Here is a 17,114-nt window from a genome sequence, read left to right on the forward strand (position 1 = left end):
TGTATAATATATGTTTCTGATATTGAATATATTGAGTCGGTGAAGATTGTGGAAGGTTTACTTAAAAGAAGTCCAGAACTAAAAATTCTTTTAGCTCCACAACTTCAATTAACTTCTTATTTACTTGCTATGCTAGTTGAATATCAGAATATTGATCATTTAGCACTAATAGTGTCACGCGGATTTTTAGATAACGACTTAGATTATGTCAAACTATCTAACATTAAGACGCTATGGCTAACAACATACGACACATTTTCTATTAATCATATTAAAACGCTAGTTTTAAAGCTATTTCCTTGTTTACAGACTTTAAACCTTGTTTCATTAAATCTTAATCTAGTCATTCAAAATAAAGTAGACAATGATTATAGTTTAGTAGGAAACCTTAAAGAACTATCTATCTATACTATTGAAAATTTTTATAGCGAAACAAACAAAAAAGGATTATTATATAAAAATAAGATACGAAGAGTTTACCCGAGAAATCTTGGATCAGTCGAAATAGCGAATGCTATGCCAAAATCTCTTGTCAATAAAAATATCAATTGTAATTTCTGTAGTCCTATCGGGTTTGAGATAGATAAAATTTTCAATGAATGTTTTTATTTGACTATAAAACTCAATTACGGAAAACGAAGAAGCGACGTAACCCAAGTTTAGAGTTTTTATTGATGAAAATAAAATTTTAAGATTCTAAATATTATCCAAATTAAATAGTTATATAGAACTTACTGGCATTTCGTTTAGTTAAATTAATATATTCTTGAAGAAAACTGTTAATATGTCAACCAGAAAAAATTCAAAAGTCATTGCTTTACCAATAGTAGGTTACTCGAAAAAACATCGTTTAGAATCAACTTTTTAAATATTTTACCGATCATGTTAAAATAGAAATTTGGTTAAAATCTCAGAATCGTTTAAGGATTACTGGATTTATTAAAGTAAGTTTTGCTAAAAAAAAGTTTTAGGGTTTTGATGAATTCATGAATGTTGTATTAGACAACGCTTATATTTGTGTTAGACATAAAAATCCAGAAGCTGAAATATACGAAAGTGAGGAATTCATTGGCACAATGATGGTTAAGGGGGAAAATATTATATTAATTTCGCCTATTGATTCAATAAGCAAAACTTACAAGTGTCCCAGAATTTTGTCGAAATAGACTTGTAACTTTAAACAACTAAAGATCTAATATTTTTACTTATTAATCATGAATAGAAATAGTTAAATAAAGCCATTTCTCAATGCTTTCAGGAGCATGGACTACGCGGTTTTCTGTGTGTGCATGTTTTATTGTAATCTATCAAAATGGTCCCAATCTATCCGAAAACTTATGATGAATTTGTTCAGTCGTAGAACTGGATATAATCATTCAGCTTCCGCTGGGGATTCAAGCGTTAAGTACAATCCTTCAACGCTCAGAGAAGCATGTAAGCAACTTTATGAACACTATAATAAGAAATGTCAGCAAATTGAGCAAAACACACTTTTTTCTACCTATATGAATTCGCGTTTAGAAAATGGTTTTTTTACTAGTCCTCCAAGTGTATTATTAGCTGGTCCATATAGTACTGGCAAGACTACTTTTTTAAAGCATATCTTACAGTTTGATTACCCTGGCTCTAGAATTGGTACTGAACCTACTTCAGAGAAGTTTTCTATCATAAATACTTCTAGTGATAAAAATGCTAACCCTAAGTTGCTCTCAGGTAATATAATGGTGTTAAACAATATTCAACCTTGGAAAGATCTTGACAAGTTCGGAGATAAATTTTTAGGTTACGTAGATTACATTAGTCATCCTAGTGAAAATTATGCTGATATAACTTTTATCGATACTCCTGGAATTTTGTCTGAACCAGCGGAATCAGTACGAGGTTATAACTATAGTGAAGTTATTACATGGTTTGCAGCAAAGGTAGACTTAGTTTTTCTTTTCTTTGACGCAAATAAGCTCGATCTTCCTCAACAGGTTTGTGACCTTGTAAAATCTCTAAGCGGTTACGCAAACAAGCTCTGCATAATATTAAATAAAGCGGATATTGTGTCGTGCGATCAATTATTGAGGGTTTACGGAGCTTTGATGTGGAACTTAAGCCGAGTTATTATGACTCCAGAACTTCCTCGATTATACATTGGTTCTTTTACTGATGAACCTTATTTTCCGCATTCTCTCACTTATGTTTTTGAAAACGATGCTTTAGCATTATATAAATTATTACTCGAAATGCCTTACATTAGCGCGAAAAATAAAATTAACCTCATTTATCAACGAACCAAAAACTTATACGCTTATTGTTTACTTGTCGACAAAATTTATAAAAATAAACCATTTCTACGAAAAAAAAGTTACATTTCTAGAGTTAAGAAAAATCTTTCTTCGGTAATTGATTCTATTGTTTTAACTCACGATGTAAATAAAATGGATTTTCCAGACGCAGAAGCATTTACAAGTATCATAAATTCTTTATTTACATCTAAGTTTGATCTGAATATTAAAAAAATAACCAAAAGCATAGTTACTTTTCAAGCTAATATTTCAGAGATTGTAGACACATTACCTGCGGATTTTACATTAGTTTGTCAAAGTTCGTTACCGGCCTGTATTAAGTTTATGAATACCAGAAAAATCTGGGAACAAAATAGTGGCATCAACATGCAAGCAACCCCCGTTAGCTTGTTATTTGACCAAATGATAAATAACCGTTTGCCATTAAAAGAATTGGAGTATGTAGACGCAAAGTCGCCAATATTACCAGACAAGACAATTCTTTCTCCTACGCAGGATGAAAATTGCAAAATCGAAAAAGAACAAGTAGAAAAAACTAACTAATTACTGTTCATTATGATAGTGTGAGAATAGACATAATAAATCTAGTCTATCGCTTTTTCCACGATACCAAGATCATATGTGGTCATTTCATTAAATGGCTTTGTATTATAGTTAACATGTCTTCTAATTCTGAAGCTTGAAATCGTTTTTCATACGATTCTAAACAACAGCAAAGTTCTACCAATGATATGGGACAAGAGTTAGAAATTTGGCAAACATCAAATTTGGTTAATGACTTTTTGTATTCTAATAAATCTTTTATGCATGACGCCATATTTTCAAACGACTTCCATCTTATTGACAAACATACATTGCTTAGATATTCGTCTAATAAAAAATTTAATCTCTGTTATGAGTTGCACTTACACCAGCTGAGTTTTGTTTGACCTACTCTGTAATCGTCAATACTTGAAAGTTGCAGATTTTTTTTTTCTAACTCGTCCAGTCTTAGATAACCTTTTACCTCTAAGTTTACTAAGGCAACACTATTTACTACATTAGGTTTCATAAATATTTTTTTTAACACGTACCTAATGTCACTATTTTTATAATAAGTGAATAAAATACAAGTATTGCTACTAAATTAATTAATTCCATTTTAGCATGTAGTTGATTTGAAAAACTCGCTTTTACAATGGACTCTGATAGATATCTTCACAGAATTAAAAATGAATGGAAAAATGCAGAAAGCAAAGCATTCAACCCTCGTAATCGCGGCTTAACACAAGATACTCGAGCTACCAGAGAACGTGTTCTCGACCCTCGTACATTACAAATTCTTTCTAAGTTATCAAAAAATGGTTATTTTTATAAATTGAGCAACGTAATAAGCAGTGGAAAAGAAGCTATGGTGTATTGTGCACTGTCTAAAATAATGTTAAGCGACAGCTTGAAGCATATGGTGTTTGCTGCTAAAATATTTGGCACTTCCATTCTGGTATTCAGACATCGCCAGGACTATATTGAGTCTGAAAATCGATATAAGACTGGTTACAAATCTTGTTCTAATCCACGAAAAATGGTTAAGCAGTGGGCGGAAAAAGAATTTCGTAATATGCGTCGTCTTTTAGCATGTGGTGTTCGTTCTCCGATTCCAATTGCATTAAGAGGACACGTTATTATCATGTCTCTGATTGGACACAATGAAAATCAAATAGCTCCTCGTTTAAAAGATTACAAAAGTGAAAATTTAATCGAATGGCTTCGTATTTACGTTGAAATTATAGTTTCTCTGCGCTTAATTTATCAGAATGTTCGTCTGGTTCATGGCGACTTCAATGAGTACAATATACTATATCATTCCGGACACCCTTACATTATTGACGTTAGTCAAAGTACAGACCTTACGCACATTCATTCTGAAGCGTTTCTAAAACGAGATTGTTTGAGAATCACAGATTTTTTCAATTCAAAAGTAAACTTTGCTGAAATTGATAATTTAGAATTGTCTGATGATTTAGAGATCGATTATTCATTTTTAGTGTCAAGAGAAGAAACTCTTTCCGATTCGGAAAACGAATCTTCGAATGCTAGCGGCTCTGAATCAGAGTTTTATTCAGAGTTAGAAGAAATTCTAGAAGAACAGCCAAAGACTGAAAATGCAAAACAAAATTGGGTAACTTACTTACAAGACACAGAACTTTACAACCAAGATAACCCTTGGCTGACGTTTGCAAATTCAGACGTTCCACTCGCTAACCAAATTAAAAAAATAAAACTGCTAGGTCCAAAAGAACTTTATCTATTTATCACTAATAAAGAAATTTTTTCCAATGTTGATGTAACTGATTTTAGTGATCTGAATTGGCCTGATTTCGATTTATCGTTTCGAACCAAACAGTGGTCTGATCTCTCAAACGCATGTAGAATTATAAGTGACACCATATCTATGGACGCTAGTGAACAGAATAAACTCAAGTTGTTTGAAGTTATTGTAACTAACAAAGCCAATACATCAAATTTGTTCACTATAGAACATTTGAATAACACAGCAACACAGTTTTCAGCAACATGCTTGCAAACTTTATTGTTATTAACTGAATATCGAGATTTAATTACGAATACAGACAGCGTAGGCTTATTTATGAATTCATTGACGCCCGCTTCTCTGCATGAACTAAGCGCACTCGAAACACTTCAACTTTCTAAAGGAGGCGACAACGCCAAATTTAAGGAATATTTAGTTTCTAACACATGTCCAGTGCAAAACAAAAAAACAGATCAAGACCAAACGTCCTCTGACAGTGATCGTAGTTCAAATGCAACGGAATTAGAATTACAATCAACTAACGCTAATAAAGAAGCACTAATAAAATTTTGTCAGGAAAATAATTATTCTTTTGAAGATCAAAAGAAAATTTTAAGTTCATTTTCAGGCGTCATTCCTGAGGAAATCGACTCCAAAAAATGGAAACAGTTCATAAAAAGCTTTAACCAAGAACGAAGAAAATCTAAAATGAAAAAAAAAATAAAACAGCGTAAAATAAAAAAAACAAAGCATCGCTGATCAAATTTATTTTTATATTACCCGTAATTCTATGAGATCGTTCCATAAATTTATATTCTTTTCTCTACTATATAAGTTTTCATCTAATTCAAAACCAGCGTCAACATTGGACGATATATTTAAAATCATTCACGGATTAGAAAACATAGATCCGCAAAACAAAATTCCTGTTTACCAACAAGCTTCTTCTTTTGATCAGATACGGTATATGAGTTATTTAGACCCAAAACATAACCTTGATCGGGGAATAATAATAGCGATAAACAACCGAATTGATGATATAGATAAAAATTTAATTGAGGGACTGGAAGATTTACAATCTATTAGTACAGCTACAAGCCCAAAGGCTATGATAGCCAAGAGCGAAATAGAGAAATTAATTGATGGGAGCTTAGAGTTAACGAAGATCCTGCCAGAACGTAAGTCCTTATTTTCAATTACTTTTAGACTTGCTTGCTTTTGCTCCAAACCAGTTAAAAAACCAAACTTATCAAACAGTCGATACGTCGACTTTCATTGGAAAAATCGAAATTTTACGCGTCTTAAAGGTAAGTTTTATTAATAATTTATTTTTAGAATTTGGACATATTAGCTGGCAAAAGCAGTCAAAACCAGAATTTATCTGAAAAACAAATTAAAAACTTATATTATAAATTAATTAATGATGTTAACCAAAAAAGATCAATAAGAAGCACATAAATAAAATAAACTAATATAACTGTAAAAAGACTAGCCAACGCTGAACTATATCGAAGTTTAGCAGTGACATAAAGTCGAATAATGAATTATTAAAAATTTTTACACAATTGATGTGAAGCATGTTTGCTATTTGTAGGTAAATTGGGAAGAAATCTTAGGTATGTTTGTACGCGTGACGACGGTAGGATGTTCGCATTGACCGTTTGTCATACGGGCGATATGTAACAATTTTTCTTTTTCCTTCCTAAATCGTCTGACATTCATTGCGATATCGTTAAACAGTTTGTTTATGCGAACTTTATGACCGGGTAACCAATTAGTTTTATTAAACTTTTCGATCTCTTCTAAGCTCTCAATGTTTAAAACACACAACGTGTCTAAAGTATCGAACCCGGCGTTTGTAAAATGAGCAGCTACCTCAACAGGAAGCTTGTAAAATCGGAAAAATTCCGCAACTAGTAAACGTTCTTGTTGCAGCTCCGGAGACGCAAACCATATCGACGCAAAACCTGCAAGATTTTGAGGATAATTCTTGCACAAGAAATCCACTATAAAAAAAATCGGGTTTGTCGGTTCATTTTTAATAATTTCCTAAAACTAGTTCATGTTGAGTACCTACATCGTTTAGAATCTCAAAAAGTCTTTTCAAGCTGTCGTGATATTCAACTCTAGGTTTATGTTGTTTACTCTGTACTGAGACCATTGCACACAAGTCAAAAATTCCGGGTGCGAAAAAAAATATGCCCTAATCATAAAAGAAAACATACTTACATACTTATCTTTGCATCCGTGTCTTCGAGACTAAGTTTTTACTTTGATGCCCACATAAATATACACGTTAAATATTAGAGATCTGATAAAGCGCGCTTTGATTTAGCCTTTTTTTCTTTGAGTTTTTTTTCTAATTTATTATTGACCTCGATAACTCGTTCAATCAAAGCTAGAATGTGGTTTTTATCTATTTCTTCCCTAGTCTCAAAGTTGATAGACTGAGTCTTCTTAAACTGGGCTTGTAGGTTTTTAGTTTTATTGATAATACCGTCTGTTTGATTCATTCCCACCAACAAGTTACTTATTGTAGATTTAATAATTTCCTCAGAGTGAGAATCATCCCTGTGACTGTAGTTGTGGTTTGCATTAGAATTAATCTTCAAATAAACTTTAAAAATTTTCCACGATAATATAGTAGAGCGTTCGCGTAAAACGTTGAACTTAGAAACAATTTCGTCGTTTATCTTTGACTTTAAGTTGATTATTGACGTTTGGTAGTTTTTTATATCTTCAATAAAAACTTCACAAAATTTATGCTGGTTTAAGCATTTTACTAGTAATCTGTCGTAATCCAATACAATTTCACCAAAGGTGTACCCGTCGTTGTTTCGTAAAGCACTATTTTTCTCTTCGATATACTTTGTTGCTAATTTAGGTAGATAGTTCGAAACAACTGCATCACAGAGATTTTGATTAGCAAGAGCAGTAGTTGGATTGTCAGCTCTATTCCAAAAAAAAGCAGTTCTACGACACAAATCAAACAATTGCTGTTCAAGCGCAGATAGCTTTTCGACAATTTGAGTTAACACGTATCGGTGAACAACTGTAGCGCACTGAATTTTATCCAGCAGACTGGAAACCAGAGGAGCATAATTAGACGTCTCAGAATATATTAACTGATCTGAGTGATTCATAACAAGCACAAACTATAACATTAAAGTGCAAACTTATTAATTATTTAACTACTTTTCTAAACTTTGGATAGCCTAACTCCAACAGAAATAAATTGATAGCGACACAAAAAAGTTTTTTAACAGTTGAGCAAATAATTTAAAATTTTCAACAAAAATGAGCTATTATTTTATTATTATTTAAGTATTAAATTAGATTTTTGTAAATGAAAATTTCAAATCGAAAATAATAATTGAATTGTTCCGCCCTGTGAGCAATCAATATTTAGATGTATTTGAGTTTTACCGTGTAACGAATGAATTCAAAAAAAGATAATTAATAATTTAAAGGTCAATCTAACGAATTAGTATCGTTTAACTATTTGTTTTATCTATTCTATATATTATAATGTCTGATATCATAACTCAATTTTACACCAATGTAGTAAGTTTTCCACGCTGAAAATTCACTAGAAACTTTCTCATCCATTACGGTTATTTAAACAAGAACTCAACAAGCTCAGTTTTTCTAACTTTATCAACATTTCAGATAATATAATTAAAATACTTAGTTCTCACAAAAGGCTAAATTTAGAAACTGTGATTGAGATAATACTTGAAAATTGTGTTCACAACATGAAGATAATATCATTACTTGCGGATTTATTACTTATAATTGATATAAATTTTTTCAATTCCAAGGAATCTAGTTCGATGTTAGAAGAAAAAATAATGAAATACATTAAAAAACAAAAAGAATTATACACAGTAATACAACTGTCAACGAATCAAGAAAAATTAACTGAAAAAAAATGCTTACTTTTGATTGAAGCTGAGGTTCCACTTCACAATTTATATCTGTTACTAGTCCATCTATTTTGCCGATCGTTAATTAGCAGGAAATACACTAAAAGTGTTATTTTAGAATTAGACGAATTAGCAACAAAAAATAATTTTTTTCGCTGTATTATTTCAGACATAGTTGAAGTATTGCACAACTCTGGTATAGGCCTAACTGATGTACTTGAAAGCTATAACAATTTGAACTGTGGTGTCGTTCCCACGCAGATACAAGAAGTGAACAGACGATGGACGGTTCAGCAAAACTTGAAAAGAGTGGCTACTACTATTGAAATTTCACAATATATTCAAGTCCGGTACTGCCAAATAGAAAAAAAACTAGAACTATGCACTGAAAACGAAAAAATGGTTCAGTTTGACAACCCATTATTCCATTCTAGCAGTGAATAAAATCATTCAACTTGATGTACAATCTAACAGTAAAACGATCAATGTATTTACCTGGGTATAAACATGTACGCCAGGAAGGAATCGAATATACACAACAGCAAACGCATACTTTTCAATATGCTATTGAATGATTTATTCTTATAATTATAAGTGCGGTTGTTATTCAACCTTGAAGAATTATCATAGCGTGATTCATCGACGCTACCATAACAGATGTACCCCAATACTACGTAAATTAAAACGTTCAAAGTAATCAACATTATAAGGTTTAAAACTATGTTCAATGTTCCTTTGATTACAATATTAACAAGATTTAAAATTGTTGCACTGCCAGAAGTTTCTATTTTTTAACTTACTATAAGAATTTATGACTGCATACAATGGAGATTGCGAAAAGATTATTTACACTTCGAGTTTTATCTGTACACATCCAAAATATCAATGCTTCAATAGCTATGCTTGTAAATACCAAACTCATTCTCCTGTTTATCATCAGTGGAGTAAAGCTATTTTTAATACTTTTTGCAACCGCATACGAGCAAACATAAGACAAAGAGTTCATCAGCGGTATGTACAAATCTTGTGTTAATAGTACTTTTCGTTTTTCTTTTCGGAACATCCATAAATACGGAAAAAACAGACATAAATATCTGTAAAAAATCTCTGAATTTGTCACGAAAAAATACGGGTAGATAAATTGTAAAAGTTGATTATAAAAACTGTTCACTCGATTTTTTATACTATTGGCCGTAGCATTAAAAAACCCTTCGTTTGCTAAACCTTGTGACAAATACGATTTTGAAATCGAGTAAAGAGTATTGTTCATTGTGTTTTGTAGCGTGTCCTTTATTTGTTCTTCAGCATATCGAGGATCCATCGCTTATTAATAAAGTAAGATTGAGTATTTGTGACAATAATCTTACTTTTTTAAAATGTCTAAATTACTAAATCTTGTTTAAAAAAATATTATTTCATATTTAAAAAATATGACCACACAAAGAGTATCAAAAATTTCTTGATCAACATAATTGTATGTTCAACAAATTTATTATAATATAAGATGTATGAAGAACTAAAGATCAGAACTAAATTCACTAAAAAGCTACGAATCGATAAAGAAATTAAAAATCCTGATCCTCATTTCAGCAACAATAGTACAACCAAGAATTACAATTACACTCAGCTTAAAAAAAATAATTATCAAGACGTAGATCGTAAAAACAAAAATATAGACCGGCAACCTGAAAATTTTTTACGTACAGTTAATTTTAAATCTACATATTTTAATCAAAATTACATAAAAACGCCTCCAAGTGCCAAAAGACAAAATGTAATAAAGCCTCCAAATTCTTTTTACGTTAATAAAGAATTAGGTCCTTTGCTATCGGAGCGTCGAGATCTGCTACAACAAACTTTTTCATGCACACCGAACAATTTAAAAATAATACGACAAATAAGTTTAAACGGATGTTCACCCTATAAAAACAAATATGTTACTTCCCCTTCTTATGTCCTTGTAAATGCAATTATAAATGACGTTCCTGAAATTTTGCATACAGAACTCAAGCTTAACAATAGATGTTTAGACACAGTAATCGAAATACCGGCATATGCATTGCCATTAATAAATAAAAAACACATTCAATTAAACATGTTACAGTTAGCTGTGAAACGTGCTTCTATTAAAATATTTCAAGAACTGATTTCCAAAGGCGCAGATATATTTACTGTATCAGTAGAGGGTAAAAATTTACTGCAGGAATATTTCACACCTTTACCTCGAGAATTTGAAAATTGTAATGCTCTAAATTTGCATCAATATAAACTTTATAATGATAAAATTGAGAATAATGAAAATTCTCTCAGTTTATATTCATCTTGTACTCCTAGTATTGAACCGTTTGAGACTGTATCATTAAAAATGGGTTTATGTGCGTGTTTCGATTCCTTACATAATAATAATCAAGATACATTTACAAATCAATTTCAAATCATCATGTTGCTTATAAAATCTGGTGTGTCACTTTTCAGTAAAAATACATATAACTACTCGGCTTATTCCTGCATGTTATTATGGCAAAAACAAGCTCAGAGAGAACAACAAAACATTAGTTTATGCTATTCAAGCCAGGTCTCAGCTGATGTCACAAACGCTTTATGCAACTTAATTCAGTTCATCCTTGATTTTATCAAAATTTATTTAATCACAAAAGATATCTTGATTAAAAAAAAAATTAAATGTGCAAACATCTTGAAATCTTCTAAGAACGCGTTTCAAGATTTCCAACTTTCAATCGATCATTCTGACTTAGAAAGATTATATCTTGATTATGTTAAAAATGCAGAGGCCTGTATATTTACTAGTAATCTCAAACAAAAGAGAGTTTGCCTTCCAGCATTAATACAAATTAAGATAGCGGAATATTTAGGACTAGTTATATAATATCTTAAAATGAAATAAAACGATAAATTTTATATATTAAAGCAGGTGTTATGACAGTTTTTTCAAGCTTCGAAGATAAATATTTTGGTTTATTAACAAGAGATATTACGCACACTTCATAAAAAATTAAATGACTTTTTATAAGATTTCTCTCAAAAGAGAACTTCGATTCAGCAAATGCAAATTTTAAAGATATATATTTTATTATGTAGTACATTGAAAGCACATATCACCCCATGTTCTAATCTCATATATAATAAAAATCGAACCCAACTACTTAAAACTATAAAGAATGATTTTATTGGTTGTGAGAAAGATATTTATAGAGTTTACATTCAAGAAGGCGACACTCATAATGCTTCTTCGCTCGAAGAAGTAAAAATTTGGCCAAAACGCATTCATTACTGTTCCGAAGCCAAGCCATGTGAAATAGCCGTTCAAGGGCAATATCTCGATAAAGGAGACATGTTTATAGTAATTCCTTATACCAGTGACTGTGGAACTAAAAACACCCCCGTTTTTTCAAAAGCAGTTTTGGATAATATTATCATTTATGATCTTAGTGAATACGTTATAACAGACGATTCATCGCACAATTCGACATATCATGTTGCTACCTTCAAAATTGACTTGCCTGATTATGTTAAAAACGCTAAAATATGTTATTTAACAAAGAAATCGCTTTTAAATACTTCAGAAACTGATATAAATAACATAAGCTCTGATTATTTTTGGCAAGAAGCAGGCGCAATTCAAATTAGACCAGATGTTTTGTTTCAGTGTGATTTTAAACATCAAAACTTTGAAGAATATGGAATAAAAATTATTCAACACGAAAGAGATCTAAATTTAATTTGGACAATCAGCAATCCACTAGCTAGATTAATTGAAACTGAACCTAAAAATATTGATAACGTAGATCATTTACAACTCGCGGTTTATGATATAGATAATCAACGAAAAACTGACCTTGTTACTGAATCTAATAATAATAACTACGCTCTTTTTCGTAATCCAGGTTATATTGGATCCGGGCATCTTGCTTCATTGCTCTTACCTCCTTTAATTTTATCTGATGAAGATTATTGTTTAGAGTTTTATTATTACATGAATGGAGTGGACACGAATAGTTTAGAGATTAGTTACTTTACAAAAGAGGTAGGAAATAAATCCTTGAAACCAAAGTCGTCAGTTGTCAATTACTTATGGAAGGAAAATGGTAATAAAGGTTCACAGTGGAATCAGGCAAGGATAAATTTAAAACTGATTAGAAAGCAAATGATAAACATTTTTATTACAGCCACTTCTGGTCTTTCTGAGCTAGCCTCTATAGCATTCAAGGATATTCATATATCAGAAGGCAAATGTGCGAGCCAGAATCTTTTAACGCAGAATAATTTTTCAACAAACGATTATTCAATTTGTGGAGAGGCAAGAATGATGGCAAGTTATTTTCCCCAAAATAAACATTGGACTATAGATGGAGCATTGTCATGTAGTGGACGAGGTTCTTCTCTTCTTGCAGTTACAGGAATCTGGGTTAAATGTTGTCTTCCATCATTTGGTAACTATATTGTTCGCTTTAACGATACTTCAAAGGAAGGTTGGTTAGATAGTTTATTTGAACTAAAATTTTTCAACAAAAAATATACTGTAATGAAAAACTTTAACAAGTCTGATAACACGATAGCAATCGATATTACAATTGGAACAATATATATTTTAAATTTGGAATACCATCCACAGACTATTATCATTCAAGTAAGAACTTTATATCCAAATTTGAAGGTCTATTGTGGGCTTGCAGAAGCTATGAAAAACGAGTCTGTTAGATTTCCAATACCAACACGAGAAATATTAAAAGAATATGGTGTTCAAGCAAACAAAATAAGTGAAGTAAACAATGATACTTTGACAGTTGAAATAACTGGTTCTTTTGTGAAGGAAAATATCATTTTTGATGTTTATTGTTATTCTGAAGTTGTAGATAGCAGCGAAATTAAAAATTATATGGCATTTAGCGAGACTAGCATAGAAAATCTAGAAATGACAAATGAAGAGATCGCGGCGACCAGAAGACGAATCATAACTGATACAAGTCCCACACAACTGAGTTTATTAGAAATTACATACCAAGATACAACAGTTAATATTACGCTAAAAGTAGATGAAAAATCAATAGTATGGTGTTACACACTTCCTATAAATAGTTCTGTTCAAATTAATAACGATATGATAAGAAGTCTCGGTGTTCAACTCAACTATCCCGCCGCTACTACGCAAAATTTTGTTTTTAAAAACTTAAAAATAAACACCATTTATCAATTGTATTGTACAGCACAAGATTTTGCCTATCCTAAAAAAAACATAACACCCAATGAAATTGCTAAAATTCCTATGAAAGATATTAACGGTAAATCCGTTAATATATTAATTCAAAATCACGTTCCGAAACTAACTATAACACGTGTAGTTGTTGTGAATCATGGTTTTGATCTTTCCGTTCAAACGGATACGGCGGGTATAGTTTATTGTGCAGCTTCAAAAGCAAAACGATCGCCTCCTAGTCTAGCAAATGTGCTTGAAGTAGCTTCTTTCGTTCGTTTCGAAGAAAGTGATGCAGACATTAATTTAGCATCTGAGAATATACTTAAAATCAGAGGAGTAGAACCCAATGTTCAGTATAAAATATATTGTATTGCCTCTGATTTGAACAAAGAAAATTATACAAGTGAATCCGAAATGATAACAAATACCCTGTCAATAACTAGTTATGGAAACTTTTGTAAGGCCGAAGTATATCCGAAACTCTTTAGCCGAACGACAGAAAAAACTCCCTTCGATCCCATAACAACCGAAGAAGAAGTTTTGGTGAAAAGTTTTTTAGCAAACTCGTCAGACTGGAATGTTGAATTGATTTATCGAATCGATTTATTCCTTGATAAAAAAAAAATTTATGATTATTACGATAATAGAAGTGAACTACCAGATCGATATGCCCGAGTGCGTTTAGGTCGTTGTTTGTCCGATCATGGATTCTACGAGCAATTAGTTGTTGGTCCACTTAACGCTAACAAAATGGAATGGCGTCGCATTGCAAATCCTAGAAAAACTTCTTGTTCCGGATATAAAACCGATGGTATATTTGGTCGTAGACTTAATAATGAAAATCACTCTTCTCTGGAGCAAATACAACTCATACTATTTACTTTATTTAATCGTAAATTCCACACAATAGATTGTGTACGACCTACTATAAACGCATACGACGATTGTCTTTATATTGGAAACATAATATCTTTCACCGATGACGAGATATTTAATGATAAATTTTTTGTTGGTTTAAAGTACTCTAATGCAAACGATACTAAGTTTTTTTTTGTTTTCGATAAAAAACAGTTAGAAAGTGAAATTTCTAATGACAACAACATATCTGCTGATAAATTTATTCTTTTTCTTGAAAGTTATGATTGGAATGAATTTAATGGTGGAGTATATTGGAATAATCTGTTTTATGAAAATCTAACTAACCTAAAGAACGACATACGTAAAAATAGAGAATTAATAAGTATTAAAGAAGTAGAACAAAAGGCGTTGCGGAATTTGGAAGCAAAACCTTTTGCTGGAGGTCCAGGTACTGCTGGGGTAGACATTCCCGTGAAAAAATATAGAAGTGGTTTAGAATATCGTTTACCTCCAGAACATGTGGAACCAAACGGTAAAAGATATGAGATAAAAGTACATCCAAAAGATAATAGTTATACAATTTCTTATTTAGGCTGGAGTTTCATTATAACTAATGACAGAGATAAATCTTTACAATTTTGGAATGTATACTTTCAAAATGAGCGCATTCTGTTCAATATGGGCTTACAAGAAGCAATGGCACATTATACTGTTGCTGAACGTACTTTTTTTTTTATGGATTCTTGGTACGGAGGTTTAGGCGGTTCAGCCAGACCTATACTAAGAGGATATGAGTGTCCTAAAACTGGAGTTTTGTTATTTCACAATCAAAGTGTGTGTATTTTTGAAAAAGATGAAGCACGACCCATAAGATCTCATTACAGATCAGGCAATATAAAAGATGCGGCAGGTCACTACAGTTTAAACGTCAGACAAATGATAACTGTCAGTAATTATGATTATATTGTGACATATACTTTTCATTCATCAGGCCATCTTGAATCAACTATTTCATTTACCGGAGAATTGTATGCTGGTGTTGAGATACCGTGGTACTCAGCAAGACAAGAGCCATATGGAACGCAAGTAACTGGATCTTTACGGATGGGTGCGCTACACGCTCACTTGGCTGTGTGGAAATATGATTTTGATTTAATGAATTATGAAAAAAATTCAGTTTATTTTGAAGAAGTCATTGCGGATCCGAAGCGTTCTGGAGCAAATTTTATGAAAAAATACTTTCCATCAGGAGAAAAAGAAGCTGCGATAAAAATAACTGACTCTCGTGGCATTGGATATAGTATAGTAGCAGACAACAATATGACATATAACAATCCTAGAGGTTGGAGAGCTGTACCTAGTGTCAGTTGGAGTCCACATTTACTTAACCATGATTTATATAATGGGCCAGGAGCGTGGGCGAAATATAAAATATTTACAACAGTATATAAAGAATCAGAACTTGATGCTACGCTACCCAGAGACAATAAATTCGCGGCTGACTATGCAGTTTCGGTCGAAAATTACATTTCAGATGATGAACCAGTCAAATCCGCTGATTTAGTTACCTGGATGTCTATGAATTTCATGCACATACCAGCAAGTGAAGATTACCCACTAACAATCCCGATAGGTAACACTTTAAGCTCTATGATACGACCTTTTAATTGGTTTTTAGAAGATCCTACGATGGATTTAAGTAACAATTTAACTAATCAAAAAAAAGACAGAGGTCCATGCGCTATTGTTCGCCAATCAATAAAAACAGCAATGACTACAAAACACATGGTAGGACCAGTTGTTGCTTAGTAGTATTAAATTTGTTGTTTCGAATAATATATTATATTTTTAACAATTTATAACTAATAAAGTTATTTGTGCTTTGTATCCATGTTTAATCACCTTGAAGCTAAGAAATATGGAGCTAACTATGCAGAATATTGTGGTATGTATGTGTTATAGATTATTTTAGGCGATGTGAATAGCACTCATTCGAAACATTTAATATATTGTTACAATGGCGAATATATTTCAGTTGCTAAAATTATGGCATATCAACGCATTGCATCTAGTGTTAATAAAATAGCAATCTTGGATTTTAATTCAGATCATCAGTATATAGTTAAACGGGTTGTAAGAAATAACAAGCAATTAGAACGAGAGTACAAGTTGCAAGTATTATCAGATTAATTATATTATTATTATTTTAGGTTATTATTCTATTTATAATTACCGTTATTATCGATATCTAGACTTTTTTTTCCTAATCAGATAATCTGTTGGTAAACTACGAGTAGAATTTAGTATCAAAAACTTTTTAATATTATCAACGTCTAACTATATAATAAATTAAAGCATATTTAATTACTCTTTTGTAAGAAGAAATAAATTTCTATTCGAAAAACTAACGAAGATAAAAAAATCTTTCTGTATCTCTAAAATTTTTATGATTATTGATTATTAAACATACAGTGATTATTTAGATAGCTACAGTATTAAATTTTTTACAGATGTCTAATTTATCGAATTTC

General features: G+C 31.4%; 1 protein-coding gene across 1 annotated transcript; it reads left to right on the forward strand.

Annotated features, from left to right (window-relative positions):
• Positions 1-10,014: 10,014 nt before the first annotated feature.
• Positions 10,015-16,392, forward strand: LOC142598027 (uncharacterized). The gene is made up of 2 exons (XM_075735009.1): positions 10,015-10,853; positions 11,610-16,392. Exons 1-2 carry the CDS (start codon positions 10,015-10,017, stop codon positions 16,390-16,392), a joined length of 5,622 nt encoding a protein of 1,873 aa, XP_075591124.1.
• The last annotated feature ends 722 nt before the right edge of the window (positions 16,393-17,114 follow it).

This window comes from Dermatophagoides farinae, unplaced genomic scaffold, assembly GCF_024713945.1.
Source record: "Dermatophagoides farinae isolate YC_2012a unplaced genomic scaffold, ASM2471394v1 contig4, whole genome shotgun sequence".
Classification (NCBI taxonomy): Eukaryota; Metazoa; Arthropoda; class Arachnida; order Sarcoptiformes; family Pyroglyphidae; genus Dermatophagoides; species Dermatophagoides farinae.

Excerpts from the sequence above, each read along its gene's own strand:
- LOC142598027 (XM_075735009.1), top strand. The coding sequence starts at position 10,015 with ATGTATGAAGAACTAAAGATCAGAACTAAATTCACTAAAAAGCTACGA. Across the intron at positions 10,854-11,609 it reads TGTACTCCTAGTATTGAACC|TACATTGAAAGCACATATCA; the intron begins GTTTGAGACTGT and ends TTTATTATGTAG.